At 39.5% G+C, this 23661-nt stretch overlaps 1 protein-coding gene across 1 annotated transcript in view; it reads left to right on the top strand.

The window, feature by feature from the left end:
* Positions 1-22499, top strand: part of TSHR (thyroid stimulating hormone receptor) — a 162498-nt gene extending 139999 nt beyond the window's left edge. The window contains exons 10-11 of the mRNA XM_059371324.1: positions 18195-18383; positions 20008-22499. Coding sequence (XP_059227307.1) covers positions 18195-18383; positions 20008-21421 — 1603 coding nt within the window. The 3' untranslated portion in view covers positions 21422-22499. The remainder of the gene's footprint in view (positions 1-18194; positions 18384-20007) is intronic.
* Positions 22500-23661: the final 1162 nt, after the last annotated feature.

The following is a 23661-nucleotide window of genomic DNA, read 5'->3' as shown; positions in this document are numbered from 1 at the left end:
GCTTATTTCCAAAGCTACAAGTAAGAGGCAATTTCCATTTATAATTTGAGTAAATTTGAGAGACATAAAATGGCCAATAGGAATATGAAAAATGTATTCAACATCACTAACCACTAGGAAAATGCAGTAACCATAATGAGATGTCTCCCCACATATGTTAGAATAGCTGCTATCAAAAAGAGAAGAGAAAACAAGTATTAACAAGGATATGAAGAAAAAGGAACACTTACGTGCTGTTAGTAGAAATATAAACTGTACAGCCATTATGAAGAACAGAATGTTCTTCAAAAAATTAAAATTAGAATTATCTAATAGTTCCTCAAAAAATTAAAATTAGAATTATCATATGATCCAGCAATCCTACTTCTGGGTGCATATACAAAGGAAATGAAATCACTACATTGAAGTGATATCTGCATTGCCATGTTCATTGGAGAATTATTACAATATGGAAAACATGGAAACAAGTACTTATTACAATAAGTAAAACTTAGACGAATACTTTTGAGTGTTCATCAATGAATGGATAAAGAAAAGATGGTGTGTGATATATATAATGGAATATTACTCAATCGTGAGAAATCCTGCCATTTGCAACAACATGGATGAACCTTAAGGCCACTATGCTAAATGAAATAAGTCAGACAGGGAATGACAAATATAAGTATAGGATCTCACTTACATATGGAATTTATAAAAGCCAAATTCATAGAAACAGAGAGTAAATCGGTGGTTGTCAGGGACAGTGGGTGGGGGAAATGGGGAAATGTTGGTCAAAGGGTGACTATACTTTAAATAATACTGTATTGTATACTGAAAAGTTTCTAAGAGATCTTAAAAGTTCTCCCCCCACATACATACAAAAAGAAATGCTGGGTATGTGAGGTAATGAATGTGTTAACTAATCTTATTATATTAATTACTATATATATATATATATATAGAGAGAGAGAGAGAGAGAGAGCGCAAATCATCACATCGTATACTTTAAATTTACACAATGTTATATGTCTATTATATCTCAATAAACCTGGGCGGGGGGAGAAGGAGTCCTTGGAAATGAAAAATATGGTAGTCAGGGCCATAGGCAAATGCATATTTAACTTTAGGATATATTTTTTAAAGATTTTATTTATTTATTTGAGAGAGAAGCAGACTCCCCACTGAGCAGGGAACCCAATGTGGGGCTTGATCCCAGAACACTAGGATAATGACCTGAGCCAAAGGCAGATACCCAACTGACTGAGCCACCCAGGTATTCCCAACTTTAGAATATTTTGACATCCCATTCCCCCAAAAGGTTTTACTAGTCTGAGTTCCACTAACAAATTACTAGAGTGTCTGTTTTTTCACAGGCTTTGCAAAATATACTATGTATGCTTTAATGTCAAACATTCTTGTGGGTGATAAGTAAGAAATGGTATCTCCCTATAGTTTTTATTTTGCATTTCTCTAATTATGAGTGAGGTTGGACATCTTGCTATCTCTTTGTCTGGTTAAGTATATTTATTCTTATTTTTTCCACATTTGTCCTAATAGGTTTTATGCTTCCTTGCCCCCAAATTTTCATAGTTATTTATAGATCATAGTTATGAAATTATATCTTTATATATGATATCATTTGTAAGTACCTTTTATCATTTTGGTTTTTGTCAACATATTTTGTTTACAGTGAGGGAAAAATATGGTAGTCAACACACATGCAAAATTAACCAGTTTTTAAAGATAGAGTGGAAAACAGCTCCCAGAAAAGAGAACACTCAAAAATAACATATGGAATAGAGAAGAGAAAAGATAAGAAAATTGTAAGTTCAAACTTTTGGAGGGGGAAATTAAAAAAAAAAAAAAAAGGAAGTTGTGAGAGATGTTTTCCCATAAATGAAGGAAATAAGTTTTCAGAATAAAAAGATCTGTAAAGAATTCTCATGAATGAAAAAGGGCTCATGGAGGTACATCATAAGTCATGAAAATGCTGTGATAAGGAGAATATCCTAGAAGCTTTTAAAGAGAAAAATCATGTTACCTGCAAAGATTGAAGACTCCGCATGCCATCAATCTTCTTAGCAGTAACATTGAAAGATAGAAAATAATAGAGTACATCCCTCAAATTCTGAGGGAAAGTTATTTCCAGACTATCAAAGATAAAGGTAAAATAAAGACATTTTCAGACATGAAAAGTCTCAAAATCCTGATTTTCCATTCACCTTTTCTTGGAAGAAAAGAAAGAGGAAAATAAGGAATTCAGAAACAGTGATCAATACAGGAAAGAAATAAATGGAATTCCCAGGATGACCAGAGGTCCTTGGAATCTTGAAACTAAGACGTCTACCCCAGAGCTGAAGGAGAGCTCCAGGAGAGAGTTCTAGAAATAAAATAGATTAATAGGCTATGATAGTCATACGAGATCGACTGTATGAAAAACTGTTTTGCTAGATGTTTCAGAGAACTTAAGAGCACACAAAAGACTTAGCAAGAGGTCCACTCAAACCAAGGTATGTAAATAAAACAGAGAGAAGACAGAAAGCTACACAAGAAAGGACATGAAATCAAGATATGCAGAGTTGTAATACCCAAAATACTAAATACAGGTTTCATCAAGTATGTCCTAAAACTCTTCCGGGACATTAGAGGGGTTGTCTGGAGAATGTGTGTGGGGGTTAACTGAAGTGAAGTGAGCTAAATCCTCATCTTCCATAACAAGAAGTCAGTGGGTGAATCATAAACCAATAAATCAAGAAATTATGGAAAGAAATACCTGTTAAAAGTTAAAAGTAGTTGTTCCAGGGACATCAGAAAGCAGACTAGAGGAGAAATAGCACAGGGGTCTGCTGCTGTATCACCAAGCTGCCAGTGTAATTTGCTTTTTCAAAATAGGTCCACATATTATTTTAATGAAAACTAGAATTGAATTTAAAAAGAAAACCACAAAGCACAGGAAGAGGAAACAATGGAGATGGCAGCATTTGAAAAGGCAGTAGCAGGAAAGCACAGAGTGGACAGAGTTCAATCTCCCTCTTCAAATTTCAAGCTCAGTTGTCTTAAAATGCATGAATAAACTCACCATGGGTGGCTTTATGACATCACCTTAATTCTTGTCTTGAACTTCTGTCAAAATCTTTTACTGTATTTCCCACAAACTTTCTCCCCATTAACTAGATTTTAAGATCTAAGGAAATCAATTATGTCTTTCATTTTTTGTAATCCCCCCATTTCAAAAGACAAGATGGCAAGTACAATAAATATCTGATCAATTGTAACCTCATACCAAATAGCCATGATTTGCCTGTGATTTGGTATAAAAGCCAAACTTGGAAAATCTTAAGCTCCAGCTAAAGAGAATAGAAATGTATGACATATATATTTCTGCCTCATAAAGATATTTGAGAAAGAACACAGTCATTTCTAACAGTCAACAAAAGCAGTCTAACTTGCCCACTCATTTTACCCTCTTTTTTTCAAGGTCAGTTCTCAAAAAAGAATCTAATTCAAAACAGGTGCAACATTTAAAGTGAGATCTATTCTCCAATCATTGTTATATATTTTTTAAAAATGCCTTTTAAATTTAGTTCAGGAGTTGAATGTTTTTACTTATTGATTTTCTCAATCAAGATATTTAATCTTATTTTCTATTTTTATGCTTTCCATTTTTGATTATCTTGTTTTCTTTTAATCTTATTTTGAAAGAGAAGCTCTTGGTGTTTATAATCCCAAAGGAAAGAACACACTGAAATGCAATGCCTTCCATAATAAGCAGAGTTCTCTAAGGTCTAAATTATGTAACCCACATTAAAAAGCCCTTAACTTACTATTGAAAATGACTCTAATAGTCCCAGTTACTATTATAAGTATCTCCAAAGAAGAGGACATCTCTGTAACAATATCCTTGAGTTTGTAGAACATGTCTCAACAAAAATAAACTTTGGTTGTTATTAGCTGATCAAATTAATCATTTAAAATCTAAAGGTCATGGTACTGCCATCTTGGTTTAGAGAAGAATAAGCTTTTTATGTTCTTTTTTTTTACTCAGTAGTCTTCACAAAATCATACTATTAGATGGCTGAAAAATGGTGGCAGATTTTTTTGGCATGTCTGAGTCCACAGGTATGCTGAATACATGATTTTCTAGGTTGATCCTGGACAAAATTTTTTTTGAGATATAATTTACATACAGTAACATACAGTGTGCAGATTGGTGAGTTTGGGCAAAATTATGTTAGCCTATCCTAATCCAGGCTTGGAACATTTTCATCACCCAGAAAGTTCCCCTCTTGCCCCAGCTTTCATAGAAAACCACAGATGTATTTGTTTTTCTCATATAAAAATCTAGGAGTAAAGCTGTCAGGTCACAGGATAGATATACATTTAACTTTGTAGGAAATATTGTCCCCCAAAATCCCATTTTCTATTCAAACCAGAAAGATATGAAAGTTTCACACTCACTAGCCCATTGTATTGTCAATCTTTTTGATTTAGCCATTCTAGTTGCTATAAAGTTGTTGGGGCTTACTCTCTTTTTCCCTGATGATTAATGATGAGCATCTTTTCCTGTACCTAGTAACCATTTGTATATTTTCTTTTGTCAAGTGTCTGTTCAAATACCTTATCTTATTTAATTGGGTTGTTTGTCTTTTTATTATTGAGTTGTGATCCTGAGTGAATTTTAGACCTAAATGAAATCAGCTTTCGTCCTAACTCCCAGCCCTTCACCATCCATAGTTTATCCTCTCTTTCCCTTTTCTCTTTCCTTTCTAAGGAGAAACAGCTAATCTGAAGCAAATTTGTCACAATGTTCATTTACTTACTTATTCTGCAGGCATTTTACTGAGCACCTACTGAACTTTATGAGTGTTAAAAGGATAAGACACAACTTCTGGGGGCACCTGGGTGGCTCAGTGGGTTAAGCCTCTGCCTTCGGCTCAGGTCATGGTCTTGGGGTCCTGGGATCCAGCACCACTTCAGGCTCTCTGCTCAGCGGGGAGTCTACTTCCTCCTGTCTCTCTGCCTGCCTCTCTGCCTACTTGTGATCTCTCTCTGTGTGTCAAATAAACAAATAAAATCTTTTTTTTTTTTTTTTTAAAGACACAACTTCTGAAGCGCCTGGGTGGCTCAGTGGATTAAGCCGCTGCTTTCGGCTCAGGTCATGATCTCAGGGTCCTGGGATCGAGTCCCGCATCGGGCTCTCTGCTCAGCAGGGAGCCTGCTTCCCTCTCTCTCTCTCTCTCTGCCTGTCTCTGTCTACTGTTATCTCTCTCTGTCAAATAAATAAATAAAATCTTTAAAAAAATAAATAAATAAAATAAAGACACAACTTCTGCTTTTAAAGAGGTTACAGTCAGATTTAGGAGAAATGTGCATAAGTAACTAAAAGTTTAATGTAAAAAGAGCCATGAGAAGTATTTACAGAATCAAGATACCATTTCTAAGTAGGGTGACCAGCAAAGGCCTCACTAAAGCAGGTGATATTTGATATGGGCTTCAGATGAGGGGTAGAATTGCAATAGAGAGAGACGGAGTTATGATAGAAAGAACAAAGGCAAGTCTAGAAAAACATAGGATGTGTTCAAAGAGCAGTAAACAACAAAACATAACTTCAGCCAAAGGATAGCGTTGGAAAAATGTGTTGTGTTGAAATCATATTGTGGGGAACATGACCTGACTCAGGAAGTTAAGGGTGGCTCACTGAAGAATTACCATGCAAATATTAGTCATAGTTACATAACCCATCACAGTTTGTGGCCCTCTTCAAAGCACCCCTACGTCTTCTTTCCTTCACCTTTGCCCATCCTTGGCCCTGTCTTAGTCCTGGATACCTGTGTCCCAGCCACTGTGCTGTGACTACTCGTTTGCATCTCCTGGCTATTTGGCAGGCACGGGACCTCCTCGGAGAGCATCGAGATTGCACCCAAAGACTTAATCAGCCTGGCGCACTTTGTCTCCTTTCTGTACTTGCCAAGAAGAGCCTTCAGAGCAGTCCTCTTTAAGAGGAAAGGAACCTCCTATGGTAGAAAACCAGAGAAGATTTGTTGCTAGGTTGTTCTGCTCATGAGAGTGAGAAATGAACTGCAAAGATAAACATAGTCTTACAGTTCCTGGCTTGGACATCAAGTCCGACCTGTGCCAAGGGAGCCAAGTTTGGGGAAGCAATGGAAGCAGGTCATCCCTCCTTCCTAAGACACACACCTGTGTCTCCAGAGGCAAGTAGGTGACTTGCAACCACTTTGTGGAGTCCTTGAGAGGTGTGAGGAAGGTCACAGAAGAATTTGAAGAGAAAGAGGAAACAAGGACTTTACTAGAACTGTGTGCATGCTAACTTCTTGCTTATCTCAAGAGGATAGTCTACTTCAGCTCTAGGAACCTTCAGACTGGAAGAACTATGTCAACAACTCAGGATAATTGGACAACACAAAAAATCCAAATTTATTGACCAGTAGCATCTCTTACTACCATGGCCACTGATAGGAGAAAACAGGGCTAATGCTTTAAGTCCCAGCAATCTGTCATGGTTACTTTCTGCAGCAACTGAGAAATCATTTGCAGAGTGTTCCCAAACTGGAAGTGATGATTCTTGTAGGAGAGAGATGATGGGATAATGACAAAGGTCCTCAAAGTCATACAAACATTTGTATTTCTTCAACTGACTAGAAGTTCAACAACTATCATCCTCAAAAGTTTTTTACTTTAACTAAAAGAAAAGTTCTCCAAAGCACTGAGAACCACTGTTCTAGAGCAATGACCTAAAATGATCATTCATTTTACAAGGGGATTCAGTCTGAATAAATGTTTTCATATCTATGCCAAGCTGAAAAGTAAAATAGAATGACTTTTCACCCTTGAGAAAGAATAACTCACAAACCCATTAACTGTTTCTTGTAACACGGTTTCGCTAAAGCTAATTCATTAAATAAGTGCTTGTCACATTAAGAGAAACTGATAGAACATAAAAGAAGATTTGCTGAGTCTGAGTTCTAAGAAAAGAAACTTGCAAAATGTTCTAAATCATATACATTCTGAACAGTTTTACTAACTAGTCACTTCTCTTTAGCTAGGAATCCTCAACAGTGCTAAATCTTAAGAACAAGAAATAAGTAGGAGCACTTTTTCTTTGTAACTTTAAGTATAAATAATCTACATTTTATTAAGTGCCTACTAGCTCTATGCTAAACATTTTTATATAAATTATTTTATTTTATCCCATCAACCCCAAAGGATTCTGACTTTTCTAACACTACTTTTCTCATATTTCTTGGTGATTTCACCCATATCAAGTCTCTCAGTTATGTATGTGGTGAAAGAAGAGAAATAAGATTGCATGGGGCCAAACAGCTGAGGCAAATATAATGTTATGTAGAAAATTTTACTCGTGATTATACAATTAATTAGAAGATGCTAGCCATAGACGTACTGATAGGAGGGGTGAATCAACCTAGGATTAAAATTTTCAATAAATAACCCTCAAACATAAGCACGAGAAGCAGTTTCTCGTGTAAACAATGAGGCATTCTGTTCTCAAGTTAGTATGGATGAGCACTAAATTCTTTGACTCTTCTGAGATTTTTACTCTTGGGACAGATGGAAGGAAATAAGTAGTTAAGGGTTTTCATTGTGATGCAATATTTCTGCTAGGTCACTGAAATCCATTTTGTTAATTATGTTCCACTTCTGATTCTAAAGGAAATAAACACCTTAAAAGAAATTGGACTTTTCATTTTCACAGGTAGCACTGAGGTCAATCCTTCAGCCACTATGGTGATGGCCATTTTGTATGTGTGTTGGGGAGGGAGAGAGGATTTAACACTGAAGACAAGGATAGGTTTCTGTTTAGCCTCTATCTGGCTAATGGCAATAAGTTGCCATCATTTCCTTTCGTCATTGTGTGGTAAAGAGCTGAGCTTACTGAATTACAGTATATGGATAGTTTTTCTTTGAAGAATCCATCATGCGAAGATCGTAAACGCTGTGAGATTTTTCTGGGTCATGGAAGCTATAGGCTTAAAAGAAATGTAATTATATAAACTTGAGAGGGAGAAAAAGAGGACAGCAGTGATATCTGAGTTACAAAGCAATTTTATATACATACCAAGACTTCAAGGAAAGATTAGTAATTTATGATCATCTGAATCTTTGGCCTATAATCTTATTATTAATGGCAGACATTTTTGAGCTTCAGCTGTGTTATAGGTTCTTTACAGATAGTAGATGGCCTTGAGCCTTTTTAACTATTCAATGGCAGGTGTTATTATCCCTCTTTAACAAATGAAAAACTGAGGTGCAGAGATGATAGGTAAGTTCCCAAGGACACCTGGCCATAAGTGAATGTTCTAGAATGCAAACCCAGTAGTAACTAACCCAGAAACACCATTTCTTCCTGGCACACAAGGTTAATTCTTCTCACATAGGATTATTTTTGCATCTGTTGTTCTCCAGCTTTGCTAGATCATTTTCTTAAATCTCTGCTTAAAACGGTCCAGGTCTTTAGCATCTTCCTCAGGAAAAAACCAAAGTCCTCACAAATAGCATTCAAAGACCTTGCTATAACAGCTTCCTACCCATGACCTGTTCTCTGATTCCATTTTCTACTTCTTTCCTCCTCATCACTCCACACCAGCCATACTGAACAAGTCCACTTAAGGGTTGTACACTATCTTCTCTATATGGAAAGCTCTTTCCCCAGATATCCATGGGGTTTGCTCCTTCACCTCTTTCAAGTTTTTGCTTAAAAGTTATCTTCTCATTGAGGTCTTCCCTGAACACCCTATTTAAATTTGCAAGCTGCCCACCATTCTTCATCATGCTTCCCTGCTCTGTGTTTCTCCATGATGCTTATTACTGTCCCCATCTGGATGTCTAATAGGAATCTCAAACTCAACCTGTCCAAAACTGAGCCCCTGATCTTTCCCTCCACACCTCCCTCACTTGCAATCTTCCCCATCTCAGGAAATGACAACTCCATTCTTTTAGTTGCAGACCAGAAATCTCAGAGTCATTCTTAACTCCCCTTTCCCACCCATATCCAACTCATGAGAAAGTTCCATTGATTCTACCATTTAAATTTACTCAAACTCCAATCATTCTCAGCATCTCCAGTGCTCCCTCTCTGGTCCAAGAGACCATCCTCTCTATTGTTGGTCTTCTCATTTCCAAACTTTGCGCTCTTTGGTTTCCTTTCAAAGCAATAGCCAGACTGATTCTTTCAAAATAAGTCAGATAACATCATTCCTCTAAAGACTCTTGACCTCACTCTGATAAAAAGACAAAGTCCTTCTGATGGCCTACAAGGTACACATGATCTGGCTCCCCATTACATCTCTGACTTCTACATTTCCTACTCCTCTGCTGTCTCAGCCCCCACCACAGTGGCCTCCTTATTTCTTCAAACATAGCAGGAACACTCATTCTTCAGGGCTTTGGCACTAGCTGGTCTCTCTGCCTGCACTGTTCTTACCTCAGATATCAACACGTTTCTCTCCCTCACCTCCTTTAGACTTTTGCTCTACTGTCTCTTCCATGAGGACTTTCCTGACACCATCCCCAATTATGACCCCACTTTTGAGTTCTTCCTTTCCTCTTCCTGGTATTCCTTTTCCCCACAGTTTTATTATTATCAAACTTACTTTTTTTTTTTTAAGTGTCCCTCTCTCCCCATAGAACATAAGCATGAGAAGAGCAGGAATTCCTGCCTGTTTTGTTTACTTCTATGGCCCTAGCTCCTAGCAACATAGACCAATACATAGAAAGCAATCAGTAAGTATTTGTTTTTAAATGCATATCATGTTTTTAAATTCTTATAACCAATCAAGTCACTCTCTTAAATGTATAACTTTTAAGCCCTTAAGTTATTTCTGAGTCAGTATTAATAAATTACTTAAACTGCCTTTTAAGCAGTAAATTAATCTTTCTGTTTTAGATGCATATCATCTACCAATTTGCCACTGTGACTACACATCTTTAATAGGTCAGCTTCTGCCTATCGATCTTTAGCGAAAAAACCCACATGTGTTAGAAGCAAACAAAAGAAATCTCCAATTGCTGCTGAAAAACACTGGCAAGCTAAGTAGTGCTTATTTCATTGCAATTGAATTCATCAAAGGTTCATCTTAAATAATAATGACAAGACATCTCACAAAAATGGAAATTGTGTTTGGGGATGTTAGGGTACATAACTGCTTGTGGAGCAATTTGTTTTTTCTATGACATCAAATATCAATTGGCTCTTTTTTGTTTTCCTGGCATCATTCAAACTCAGTGATCTTCTTGCCCTGTGTATAACCCGGCAAATCTCACCCTCTCCAAATTCACGTCCTGTTACTTTCATTAGACACTTAACTTGAGATGGTTCCCATGACTTAGACAATTAGGCTTCCAACTGTCTGCCAGGCTGAGCTCAGCTGCATTCTGTTTTGTGACTAAATACTTGCTAGAGACAAATTCTCAGGAAGCTCAGTGCCCATCATTTGATGAGCCCTTTGTGAAAAGTGCTCGAATCACTATGAGAGAGGGCAGCCCTCCAGCTTGAGGTTTCCTTCCATGTGGCCGCCCTCACAAATCATTTCGGATCCCTTTATTGCTGATACCACTTTCCATATTCTCTCACTCTGAACACAAAGTTCTTAATGCTACGACATTTTGCAAGTTTTCTTTTAGAAAAAAGGGTACACTATTAATACATTCTGGATTCAAAGTGGGCAGATAAAAATTGGGGTGAATGAGGAAAGATACAGCTTGAAAGAACTTAAAGTGATCCCTGCCTGGTTGAGTTTGGGGCTTTCATCAGACCAAGACTCTTTCTCTCCTTCAACTTGGGGGATGCGAAACTGTCTCGTTGTCTAGTTGTCTGGCTGACTCAGCCTCAGCGAGTATTTGTTCTAAGCTCTTATGCAGATATACATGCTAAATGGAGTCATGGTGAAGAGTGATACATCGAACCTAAGCTTTTATTTCCCCTCCCTCATAAGAAAAGATAAGAAAAGATGGGACAGAATTTTTAATATACATAAATCCATAAGGACAGAGAGGACAGACGAGGATACATGGGTGGTCTGGTGAGCTACAGAATTCTGAAAGGAAAAAGGCAGAGAGAAGGAAGACGATGTAAGAGTAGCAGCCCCTGGAAGCGTGTATCGGGAGGGAGCTGCCTTGCCCAGCAGAACATCTGAAGAGCATGGGACAGAGAGGTGATGGGTGTGGCCTGGCAAGAATGAGACATGGGGCTAAAGAGAGAGGATTTATTGAAGATTTACATCTGGAAATGTTACCCCACTGCCTTGTTCATGCAAAGTGCCAGCAGCCAAGAGTACCTCCCTTCTAAGCTAGAGACTTCAAATCGTTACTCTGAAGAAGTTGAGAAACTCTAAAACAAAAGAGACCTCCATATTCTGGCATTTTACAGTCCAACAGCATAATGGCCAGCTGCCCCACAGAATTGCCCTAAAGCAGAGTCTGCCAGTGGACAACATCCCAATCAGATTTTTAGTCTCGTTCTTAAGCACAAGCACGCAACCTAGGATCACCAGCAAAAGAACGCTTATGAGTGAAAGACTGAGACCAAGAAAGATAAGCGGAGTGGAAATGGGTCTGGAGGAGCCATACACATTTCAGAGAACAGAAGAGAACTTTTAACAAGGCCACCAACAGAAGAGAACTTTTAACAAGGCCACCATCTGAGATAAATCTGAGAAGACATTTTTCACAGTAAAAATGACAATAATAACAACAGATATTTATTGAGAACATACTGTCAGCTATTGTTGAACAAACCCAAGACAAAGAAACTGATACACAAAAGGGCTCAGTGACTGATAGTAAGTGCAGAAGCCAGGAGTCAAACCCAGAGAGTCGGAATTTAAAAGCATTTCTAAACATTATGTGTCCTTCCTCACATATACTATAAAAAAGGATGAGAAGGGGTGCCTGGGTGGAGCAGTCAGTTAAGTGTCTGGGTCTTGGGTTCCGGGCAGGTCCTGATCTCAGGGTCATGAGATCAAGGCCCTCGTCGGACTCTGAGTTCGGAACCGAGTCTGAGATTCTCTCTCTCCCTCTACCCCTTCCCCAGCTCACAAGCATGCGCTCTCTCTCTCAAATAAATAAATCTTAAAAAAAAAAAAAAAGGAAAGGAAAACATGAAAGCTCTTCTTAAAATGTATCTATGCATTTGACAATTATGTATTCAGAACCTTCTGTCTTTCAAGCACCAGTCTAGGTGCCAAAATATGGCAGTGAAGAGAACAGGCAGAGTCCCAGCTTTCCTCAAACTAAAACTAAAAAATTCAAATCCAGGCACAGAAAGGCAATACTGCATGATCTCACTTATATGCATAATCTACAACAGCTGAGCTCATCATGAGAGAGTAGATTGGTGGTTACCAGGTTTGAGGGATGGGGCAATAGAGAGATACTGATCAAAGGGTGCAAAGTTTCGGTTATGCAGGATGAATAATAAAGTCTGAGGATCTAAGGTACAGCATGGTGACTACAGTTAATAATACTATTTTGTATATCTGAAATTGCTAAGAGAGTAGATCTTCAATGTTCTCGATCATAAGGAAAAAAAAATTATGTGAGGTGACAGGTATTTTCATTAGTTTTCATTGTGGTAATCATGTCAAAATGTAGACATCTATCAAACACCACATTGAGCACCATAAATCTATACAATTTTTATTTGTCAGTTATACTTTGATAAAGCTGGAAACAAAAATTTTCAGTTAATTTTTTTTTAATTCAGTAGAAGAGATAGAAGGTACAGTCAAGGAATTCTACCATTAGACTCAAAACAAGTAATAGGGAAGGGGCACCTGGCTGACTCAATAGAGCATGTGACCCTTGATCTCAGGTTGTGACTTTGAGCCCCACATTGGGTATAAAAACTACTTAAGGGGCACATGGGTGGCTCAGTGGGTTAAAGCCTCAGGCTTCGGCTCAGGTCATGATCCCAGGGTCCTGGGATCGAGCCCCACATCTGGCTCTCTGCTCCACAGGGAGCCTGCTTCCTTCTCTCTCTCTCTGCCTACCTGCGATCGCTCTCTGTCAAATAAATAAATAAAATCTTAAAAAAAAAAAACTACTTCAAAATAAAATAGTAAGAAATAACAGGAAAAATTACAAACAAAAAATGGAGAGAAATCTGATGAGTATAGGAAGTTTCTTTTTCACTTACTAGGAATTATAGAGAGGGAACAAAGAACATGAGAGGAGTAAGTTATTCGGGAAAGAACACCAAAAATTCTCCTAAAGCCAAAGAGCATATCCATCCAGACTAATGGTTTCACCCCCACGCCCAGGAGCCAGCACAGTAAGTGCAAAAAGATCCACACCAAAGCATACCTTCATGAAATCTCACACTAGGAACAAAGAGAGTGCCATGTAATCAGTTCACAAAATAGACATGTGCCAAATCATCATGTTGCACGTTGCAAACCTACATGTGTTATACATCAATTATATCTCAGGAAACCTTGAAATTAGAGAGAGAGTGAGAGCGAGAAAGAGAGAGAGAGCCATAAAAGCTTCCAGTGAATAAATACAAGTCGAAGATCAAAAATCGTATCAGTCTTAGGAAAAGCTACAATGAGTGCTAGAATTTGGTAAAGCCTTTAGAATTCTGGACAAAAACTATTTGCCACCCCAAATTTTATAGCCAGGTAAGGTATCAACAGAATCTAAAGGTAGAAAAAGTCATCTTCAGACATGCGAAGATGCAGAAAGTATCTCCCTCATATGTAGCCTTTCTAAGAATTTACTCAAAAATGTGCTCCAGTGAAATGGAAAAAATCAAGAACATTACACAAGATTCAGGAAGACATTCCCACTGGGGACAAAGAATACTCTTCTAAGAAGCTTGACATACATTGTGTAGACATTGGAGGAACCATGGTTTCAAGCTGGAAAGCTATGCAATGAGATCCAAGTTTTAGAAAGAACTTCTGTCCGAAGTCTGAAGGTGGGTTCTAAGACCAATCAGGAAGTTTTTGTGCAGCTTAGGTGAAATGTAATTCAGACCTAAATTAAGGTAGTAGTAAGGAGAACTGTGAGACTGTGGACAGTTACAGACATAAAAATAGCTAAGCTAACATCTATCGGATTAGAGGGTATAGTTCAAATGCATCTTACTGTAGACATTCATGGCACAACTATAGGGCAAGGGCAAGAGAGACTCCATGAGAATACAAGTCCCAGAAGATGGTGGAGAGAAAATAGGACTTAACACCAGTAGGCTTGGAGGAAAGAATCACTCCATTTGGGATTTTTTGCGTGGAGAGGCAGCACTACAACCATTCTCAAGTGTAAAGGAACTCCTACCTTCCTTTCTGATAGCAGCCAGATTTTCTGATTAAAACTGTAGATCTTGGGGCACCTGGGTGGCTCAGTGGGTTAAGCCTCGGCCTTCGGCTCAGGTCATAATCTTGGGGTCCTGGGATGGTGCTCCACATCAGGCTCCCTGCTCAGCAGGGTGACTGCTTCCTCCGCCCTCTCTCTGCCTGCCTCTCTGCCTACTTGTGATCTCTGTCAAATAAATAAATAAAATATTTAAAAATAAAATAAAATAAAATTGTAGATCTCTGCAAGAGAAGTTAAATCCCAAAAAGGAGGGGAAATTACCAAAGTAGCATGAGTGGAGCAGCCAGCATCTGGAAAGGGCAGCAGCTCAGGAGCACTTTAGGTTAACAGCAGACCTAATGGATTAGAGCTACATCAAGTGTCTCACGCCAGCAGGGAGTGAGATGGCTCCAGATTGATTCCAGTTGGGGCTGTAAGTGGCTTTAGGCCCTTGAGATGATCTTGGAGATGTAGGCAAGGGCCAGATCTTCAGGACATTAAAGGACATGGTAGGAAGAGTAAATGTTATTCATGGTACATTGGGAAGTCATTCAAAGGTTTTCAGCAGGAGGGAGACCTTATTCATCCCCTATGCTATGTCTGACTACTCTGACTGCTGTGTGGAGGGTACACTGGAAGGGAAGAAGGGTAGTCAAGAAAGCTATTGCACCAAGAGATGATGGGAGCTTGGACTGGAGCTGCAATTACATGAATTTGGGATTTAGGGGAAGAGAGGTGGTGTGTGTGTGTGTGTGTGTGTGTTTTCTTCCTAGATTAAATGGAGGAGGTTGGGTGGGGATGGAAGATTAAAAGCTAAGTTTGGGATGGACCTGTTAAGTTGGAGTTGCCTATGAGGCATACAGGACAAGACGTCAAATAAGCTGTATTTGCCGGGTTAATTGCTTCTGACTTGGGCTAAGAAAACTCTAGATTGGGTAAGAAAAGAATTGACATTCATTGAATACCTACTATCTGCCAAGTTCTCATTATGTTACTGGTGTCTCTATCATAAGTTTTACACACATTTTCCAACACTGCTTTTCTCCATGCCCGTCTAAGCCATCTCCCAATTCAGCTCCACTGGGACCCAACTGGAGGCCACCTGTGATACGTTTGTTACAGACACTCAGACAAACCATGGAATTAGTTCCTCCCTCCCAGAGTCCTAACGAGTCCCTGGAGGATTGTTGCACCTGGATCTGTGTTCAGAAAAGACTCCAGAGACCTGACGAGAATGGGTAGAGAAAGTTCCTAGGACACTAACCGCAAACTCCAGCTCCAAATTACAGTTATGGCTCCCCCCTTGGTTTGCTGAATCTTTTTGGATCTAACATGCCTCCTTTTCTTCATCTCAGTTATAATAACCACCTGCTTCATAAAAATGTTCTGAGAATTGTAGTGAGATTCTAAATTACCTAGAGAGCATCTTAATGTAGACTCCCGGGCCCCACCATCAGAGATTATAATCCACGTGGTTTTGGATGTGGCTCAGGAGTCTGTATTGCAGGTTATTCTGATGCTGGTCCAGGCACCACAAGAAACACTGATTTGCAGAGTGGTAAATTCCCAGCTTTCACCAAATATCTGCCTCAGTGCTATCTATCTCCACCACATCGATCACTATTGCCCTTTTAAAATAAGGCCCCAAATTCTTTGACACTCCTCCCATTGTGAGATGGGTTATATGTTCCCTGCCTTTAAATCTACCAGTTCTCTTGGAACTCCCCAGATGCTTCTTCTCAAAACGCCCCCTTCTCAGAACTTGACTGCCATAATATGAGATGCCCAAGCCATGGAGAAGCCACATTAACAGTCCCAACTGAGCTGAGCTTTGAGTCATCTCAGCTCTGGCCCAGACACACAAGCGAAGGAGTCTGCGGATAGTATCAGCCCTAGTCACTGATTTGCCTTAGCCTTCAAGTCTTCTGGGCCGAGCCCCAGACATCACGGAGCAGAGACAAGCCGTCCTTGCCACGCCCTGATCTAATTCTGGACAAATTCAAATTCCTGACAAAAGCTATGCTAATAATAAAAAGATTGTTGTTTGATGTCACTTAGTTTTGGGGTGTTTTGCCACTTAGTAACTGGGATGGTTCCTAAAGTGTTTTTTCAAGAAATGTCTATTAAAATGCAAACACAGTACTTGGAAGGATAAACTCTTTCAGATGAAGGCACGTAATCAGTGTGTGCAACAGACAGCAAAGCATTTTGAGCTCATTTTGAGCCAAGAGATGCTCTCTTGTTTCACTGACATGAAAGCATTCTTGGATAAAGACACGTAAGTTGCTTTCAGAAAGCTAAAGGCAGAAAGATGGCAACCCTTCGAAGACAGCAGAGCTAAAAGAGAAAATGCTGAGTCAAAAGGACAGTTCAAGCAGGAAACCAACATCTAGCTTCATTTACTTCCCAGTTGCATTTATGGCTGGCTCCAAAATCCCTCAGCTCTCAGCAACTACACCAAAGTTGTTCATTTATGCCAATTTTCCAAATGTACTTATGAGTACAGAATAGCAAAAGAATTCCCTGAGAATCACAAGTCTATAGTTAGAATGGGCTTAATATGAGAACTTCATGCTGATAAAAAATGACTAGCAAATTCTAGCAGCCTTGAACCCCGAGAATGTAAATCCCAGCTAAATCAAATTACGATATGGAGGAAGAAGCTGTAACTCTTGGAATGTTCTTGCTAATAAGATACTACTAATTATACTAAACATTTTAAAATGTAATTATTAAAAAACTGTAAAGTGGGGCAACCGGGTAGCTCAGTCAGTTAAGCGTCAGACTCGATTTCAGCTCAGGTCACAATGTCAGGGTCGTGAGACAGAGGCCCACATTGTCATTGGGCTCCATGCTCAGCAGGGGGTCAGCTTCTTCTCCTCTCCCTCTCCCCCTCCCACCTCTCTAAAATAAATTATCTTTTAAGAAATGTAAAACATTATAAAATACATAAAATATAAGATTATGTAGTGAATATTTTAATTGATAAAATATAAAATGAGAGAGGCTAGGTTAACTATTCATGATTATTCAAGCTATTATTCAGTGCAAGTAAAAATGATGGAGCAAATAATAAAAATTATTTTTAAAAATGATGGAGCAAGACCTATAACCTGTATTTTTGGGGACTAAGAACAGGAAATACCACACTGCAATGTGAATTAATTTTACTTTAGTAACTAACACTAATGTCTGTGCCCCCAGCTTCACCACCCTTCCCATTGTTTTTGGAAGTAACTTGAATCTCAATTCTCAGATTAATAACCTAAATAAACTCAGATTGTTAATATAAATATTGGAGTTTTCTTTCCATGAAATACATTTACAGCCTTCTAAAGAAACTCTGGGGAGTTTGTTCTCAGTCATGAATTCACCATGTAACTGGTATGATTCCAAGTTCATTAGACTTCCATGATGCTTGTTTTGGTCCGTATCAGTGAGCAGCTTATTAATCCTAAATCCCTAGTCCCCAAAGAGACTGAGAACAATTCAGGCCCCTCTAAGCCTGTTCAAATTTATTTCTCTTGTGTCTGGAGACCCTTTAGTAGTTACATGATGTAATTTTCTGGAGTAAAATTGTTATCTGTCTCTGATTCCAAGAGCTTGCATTTATTGCAATGAGTAAAACAGTATGTCTGCTAAACTATTATTTGTACTGAACCATACTGGAATCCCAAGGAATAAAAATGGGGAGTCCATTGTAACATAGGAACGTGGAAGTCAAATATTCCCCCTTAGACCAGTGGCAGTATCTAAAGAACTGAGTCTATGTTCAAGAGCAGAAAGGAGCAAGCCCCTATCAAGCTCAGGCCCACTTGACCTTCTGGTCACGAAGTAGAAGGCTCTGGCCGCTCACCACGTCTGTGTTCTCTCCTTCCCAGGGACGTCTCTTACACCAGCGTCACTGCCCTGCCATCCAAAGGCCTGGAGAACCTGAAGGAACTGATCGCAAGAAACACGTGGACTCTAAAGAAGCTTCCACTTTCCTTGAGTGTCCTTCACCTTACACGGGCTGACCTTTCATATCCAAGCCACTGCTGTGCTTTTAAGAATCAGAAGAAAATCAGAGGGTAAATGGCAGGTGTCTGGAAAAAGTGACAAGAGGTCTCGGTGGAAGTTGAAGTAATTTCTGGGTTTGGGGAAAGTTCGTGGTCTAAAAGCCAGGCAGAAAGAACTGAAGCATCCATAAGAAACATAAACTCCATAGGACACAATGTCCCTGTAGACTTAAAGTGACTGCAGATGAGAAGTAAGACCAAGGTCACTGCATCATAGCAGGGAGCGGTAGGGATCTTGTAGAATCTTGTAGAGATTATACAACATGATTCCTACTCTCCAGGTTCAACACATATTAGGTCCTCAACACATACTAGATGCCACAACTATGAGGACAAACTTAGAAACACAAGCAATTAAGACTTCGATAATGTCACAGCTTTCTGGATGCCTGTGTGTGGGCTTTGGACTCAGATGGCTTTGTACCCAAGCTCTGCCACTTTCTAGTTGTGTTATTCCAGCCTCCTTACTTAAATTCCCCGGCCCTCTGTGAAGGGCAATTGTAATGCTATCATTCACAGAGGTTTTGAGAAGATTAAATGAGAAACTGAACAGAAAACACCTACTGCAATGACCTGGAATGTGTTAAATTCTCAATAAATATCAGCTGCTTTAAGAGTTATTTTATTATCAGACTGCCTGCAAGCTGCAAAGGAGGGACAGCCTTCTCTCCATGCTTTCTCTGTATCTTGTCTTCATGTACACTTTGCCTCTACTTTATTCCCCCCTTGCGTCTCATGTAATCCTGTTGTCCTAACACCACCTTCATTTCTCATGTATTCACTTCTTCTCCATGTCTATACAATATCTACTGGCTGACTTTCTTACTCATTTTTGCACCAGAAATAAACTGAGACCTAGTTGTCCGGGCAGAAGCAAAAGGGAAAATTCAATGGCTCTGCAAAGAAGGCCAGTATGGGTGTGACACCTGCAGAAAGACAGAAGCAGGATACAGGGGGGTGATAGGAGCCATCGAGGAGGCTTGATACTGACACCATGTGGCCCTGGCAAAGAAAGGACAAGGGATGGGTAGGAGGTCTAGAGAGGACCTCAAGGTCAGGGCCCAGATTTCTCATTAGCCTCCAAAAAGGTTGGAATATGCAGTCCATGGGGCATTTGAACCAGAGCACAACAGATAAATCAATACTTCAGCAGCTGAAGCAAGTTAAAGAATCCCTTGTGATGTCAGTATGGGGGACTAGGGAAAAACTAAATCTCACTTCCATGAGCATGTCTACATCCTAGTGTACATTTATTCATGTTTGATAAATATTTACTAAGCACTTACTATGTGCTTGGCACTGTCCTATCCCATAGCAATGAATAGGTTGCCCTCTTGCATTTTGTTCACATTCTAGTAGGGGAAGCATACAGGAAGATACCAGATATTACTATAAAAGAAATAAACATAAGGTAGGACAATTTATTTAGAGAGATCAGGGAAGACCTCTCTAAGAAAGGGACACTTGAGTGGGGTGAGGTGGGTAATAGGAAATGATGTAGGAGAAACAGGTCTGACTAGATCATGTAGAATCTTGTCAGATCATGGAGATCTCAGGAAGTCCACATATTATACTAAGTGTTGTGGGGACCATTAGGGGCTTTCAGCAAGCAGTGACTTATTTCTGTGCCTTGCAGAATCCTTGAGTCCTTAATGTGTAATGAGAGCAGTATTCGGAGCTTGCGTCAGAGAAAATCTGTGAATGCTTTGAATGGCCCCTTTGACCAGGAGTATGAAGAGTATTTGGGTGACAGCCATGCCGGATACAAGGACAACTCTAAGTTCCAGGATACCCACAGCAACTCTCATTATTATGTCTTCCTTGAAGAACAAGAAGATGAGATCCTCGGTTTTGGCCAGGAGCTAAAAAATCCACAGGAAGAGACCCTACAGGCCTTTGATAGCCATTATGACTACACTGTATGTGGGGGCAATGAAGACATGGTGTGTACCCCCAAGTCAGATGAGTTCAACCCCTGCGAAGACATAATGGGCTATAAGTTCCTGAGAATCGTGGTGTGGTTTGTGAGTCTCCTGGCTCTCCTGGGCAATGTCTTTGTCCTGATAGTCCTCCTCACCAGCCACTACAAACTCACTGTCCCACGCTTTCTCATGTGCAACTTGGCCTTTGCAGATTTCTGCATGGGGATGTATCTGCTCCTCATCGCCTCTGTAGACCTCTACACTCATTCTGAGTACTACAACCACGCCATCGACTGGCAGACAGGCCCTGGATGTAACACAGCTGGCTTCTTCACTGTCTTTGCCAGTGAATTGTCAGTGTATACACTGACAGTCATCACCCTGGAGCGCTGGTATGCCATTACCTTTGCCATGCGCCTGGACCGGAAGATCCGTCTCAGGCATGCGTATGCCATCATGGTTGGGGGCTGGGTTTGCTGCTTCCTGCTCGCCCTGCTCCCTTTGGTGGGAATAAGCAGCTATGCCAAAGTCAGCATCTGTCTGCCCATGGATACTGAGACACCTCTTTCCCTGGCATATATTATCCTTGTTCTGATGCTCAACATAGTTGCATTTATTATTGTCTGCTCCTGTTACGTGAAGATCTACATCACAGTCCGAAATCCCCAGTACAACCCGGGGGACAAAGACACCAAAATTGCCAAAAGGATGGCTGTGTTGATCTTCACTGACTTCATGTGCATGGCCCCAATATCATTCTATGCTTTGTCGGCACTGGTGAACAAGCCTCTCATCACAGTTACCAACTCCAAAATCTTGCTGGTTCTCTTCTATCCACTTAACTCTTGTGCCAATCCATTTCTCTATGCTATTTTCACAAAGGCCTTCCAGAGGGATGTATTTATCCTGCTCAGCAAGTTTGGTATCTGTAAACGTCAGGCCCAGGCATACCGGGGCCAGAGGGTTTCTCCAAAGAACAGTACCGGCATTCAGATCCAAAAGGTTACCCGGGACATGAGGCAAAGTCTCCCTAACATGCAGGATGACTACGAACTGCTTGAAAACTCCCATCTAAACCCAAATAAGCAGGGTCAAATCCCAAAAGAGTATAACCAAACAGTTTTATAAGCTAACCCTACCCTAGTTGCAGTGGTAGGGGGATTTCTAAAAGGCTGGTTTCTTGAACATGTATTCCAAACCCATTACATACACCAGACAGCTGGCCTAACCCTTGTGCAGGTGATGTTTCATGGGGAGAAAGTTCATCTCTGGAGAGAGGATAGCATTACCAACTAATCATTACCTCCCAGAAGGAAAAGATACTACCAGCACGTCTGAATCCCAGTTGATATCAAAATAACTGACACTTTCTAGAAGGCTTGCTTGATGCTAACTGCAGTGACAACATTGTATAAGATGCTCAATAGATATCAGCTGAAGCAGATCAACACTGAGCTTCTCACCTGTAGACAGTATTTCATACTAAAGATTCAGTAAATGGCAAATGCTATTAACTTAGTTGGTGAACACAAGATAAAATTGGCCCCATGTTGGCTTGGTCTACCTTCATGTTCCTGGATACAACCAAAGACAATGTGAATTCCTCGAAACTGAGAAGTCCAACAGGATACACGCATGGAGTAGCTGATATGAGGTGAAGGAGGGGAAAGGCTTAGCTTTGCGTTGTTTTTTCAAACTCTGAAACTATTAATCATCTCTTCACAAGGATCTACCTGATGTGACCCAACTATTATGTGTTTCCCGAAAAAAAAAAAAAAAAAAACCTGGCAAGATTTCAGCTAATGTGGCTGAGCAAACTAAGAATTGTTCTTCTTGGCTAGTCTCATGGCATAAAAGATGTGAACTCTAAAAATATTTCTAAGTAGCTGCAAGTGGGAATTATGAACAGAGCACACTAAATCACCCACTGATTAATAAAGCAGGCTGGATACAAGGTAACTGTTGGCCCTTGGGCAAATCACAGGGCCACTTCTAAGTCTAGAAATGAAAGAGCTTGATGGCCTCTTCCAGGTTTAAAACTCAACATATATCCCTTGCCCTTAAAACGTGTTTCCATGACCAAAAAGAAAAGTGCTAAGAAAGAAGAATCTGTTTTTCCTATCTTGTATGACTGCCATCTTTTTCTCTTTAGAGTTTAGACATATGACCCAGGAAATTTCTTCTTTGTTTATTTTTTGGTTATGATGTCTGATCATACTGGGCTGGATCTGAATCATTCACTAAATTATTAGATCTACACAGCTATAATTATTAGGCCAAAAAGAGATTGGTATTCATATAATAGAATAAAAGTGGTTTTACAAATTTTTACTCTACAGAGTTACTATATCACTGTTCAGATTAACTTGAAAACATTGAACTTGTCTTCAGGGATTGGTTTCTTTACTTACTTGTTTCCAACCCACAATATGCACTAAAGCTATCAAATACTCAAAGCAACACTAAAGCTATCAAGAGAAGTTTCTTCTCTCTGAAACTGCTAGCTCTTTCTAACCTCTTGATCATTGGGCATAATCTCTATTCCCCAACAGTGCTCCCTTACTTAAAATGGTTAGGAACAATCTTCATCCATAGATGTACTTTCCAGATTATCTGTCAAAACAGCCCCTTAATTTCCTCCCAAACAGAGATGGCATTTGCTTTACAGCTTTTGTTGTTTTAAGTCTGTAGAGTAGGCTTAGTGAGCCCACTGGGCCCCCAGAGATGGTTCCCTGACTCACCTAGGATATCCCCATAGCAATACCCATTTCTGATTATCACTGAGACTTGGACATCTTCGTAGAAATATTATGCATACTTGAAATCATGACATATCCACCATTCATCCATCCATTCACTTGTGACTAATGAAACTAAACAGTTGTGTTATTTTTTGGCATGTGTTTCTCACCTGTGACATTTTGAAATAGTACACCCTGATAAATAATGTGTTTTATCTTGAGTAGTTGAAATAACACTTTGGAAACAGTCCTAGAAAAGTAAGTTCAACACCATTATTACTAAAATTTGCATTCACAACGTGAAATAAATTTTCTTCCTATGAAATGATTGTGCTGAGTCCTATAGTAATGCTTTCACAATTTGTGAGCTTCTTTTAGGGTCCCCATTATCTGTGTTACAACTCAAGACAAGAAGAAAACAATTGGTAAATTTGGTATTGAATTCATATTAATAAATAAATTGTTGACTAATGGTAACTTAAGTATAAAATTGCATCTTGATTATGAAAGGTCTTTATGTGAAAAACTTACTCATGATGAATTGAATTATGATTCACTGACAGGCAGTGATGGCTAAGAGAAAAACAGATTAGTATTGACATTGGGAATTTAAATAGAGCTCTAATG

Source organism: Mustela nigripes, chromosome 13 (assembly GCF_022355385.1).
Source record: "Mustela nigripes isolate SB6536 chromosome 13, MUSNIG.SB6536, whole genome shotgun sequence".
Classification (NCBI taxonomy): domain Eukaryota; kingdom Metazoa; phylum Chordata; class Mammalia; order Carnivora; family Mustelidae; genus Mustela; species Mustela nigripes.
The sequence above is the reverse complement of the archived record's forward strand: the minus strand, read 5'-3'. Positions and strand labels throughout refer to the sequence as shown.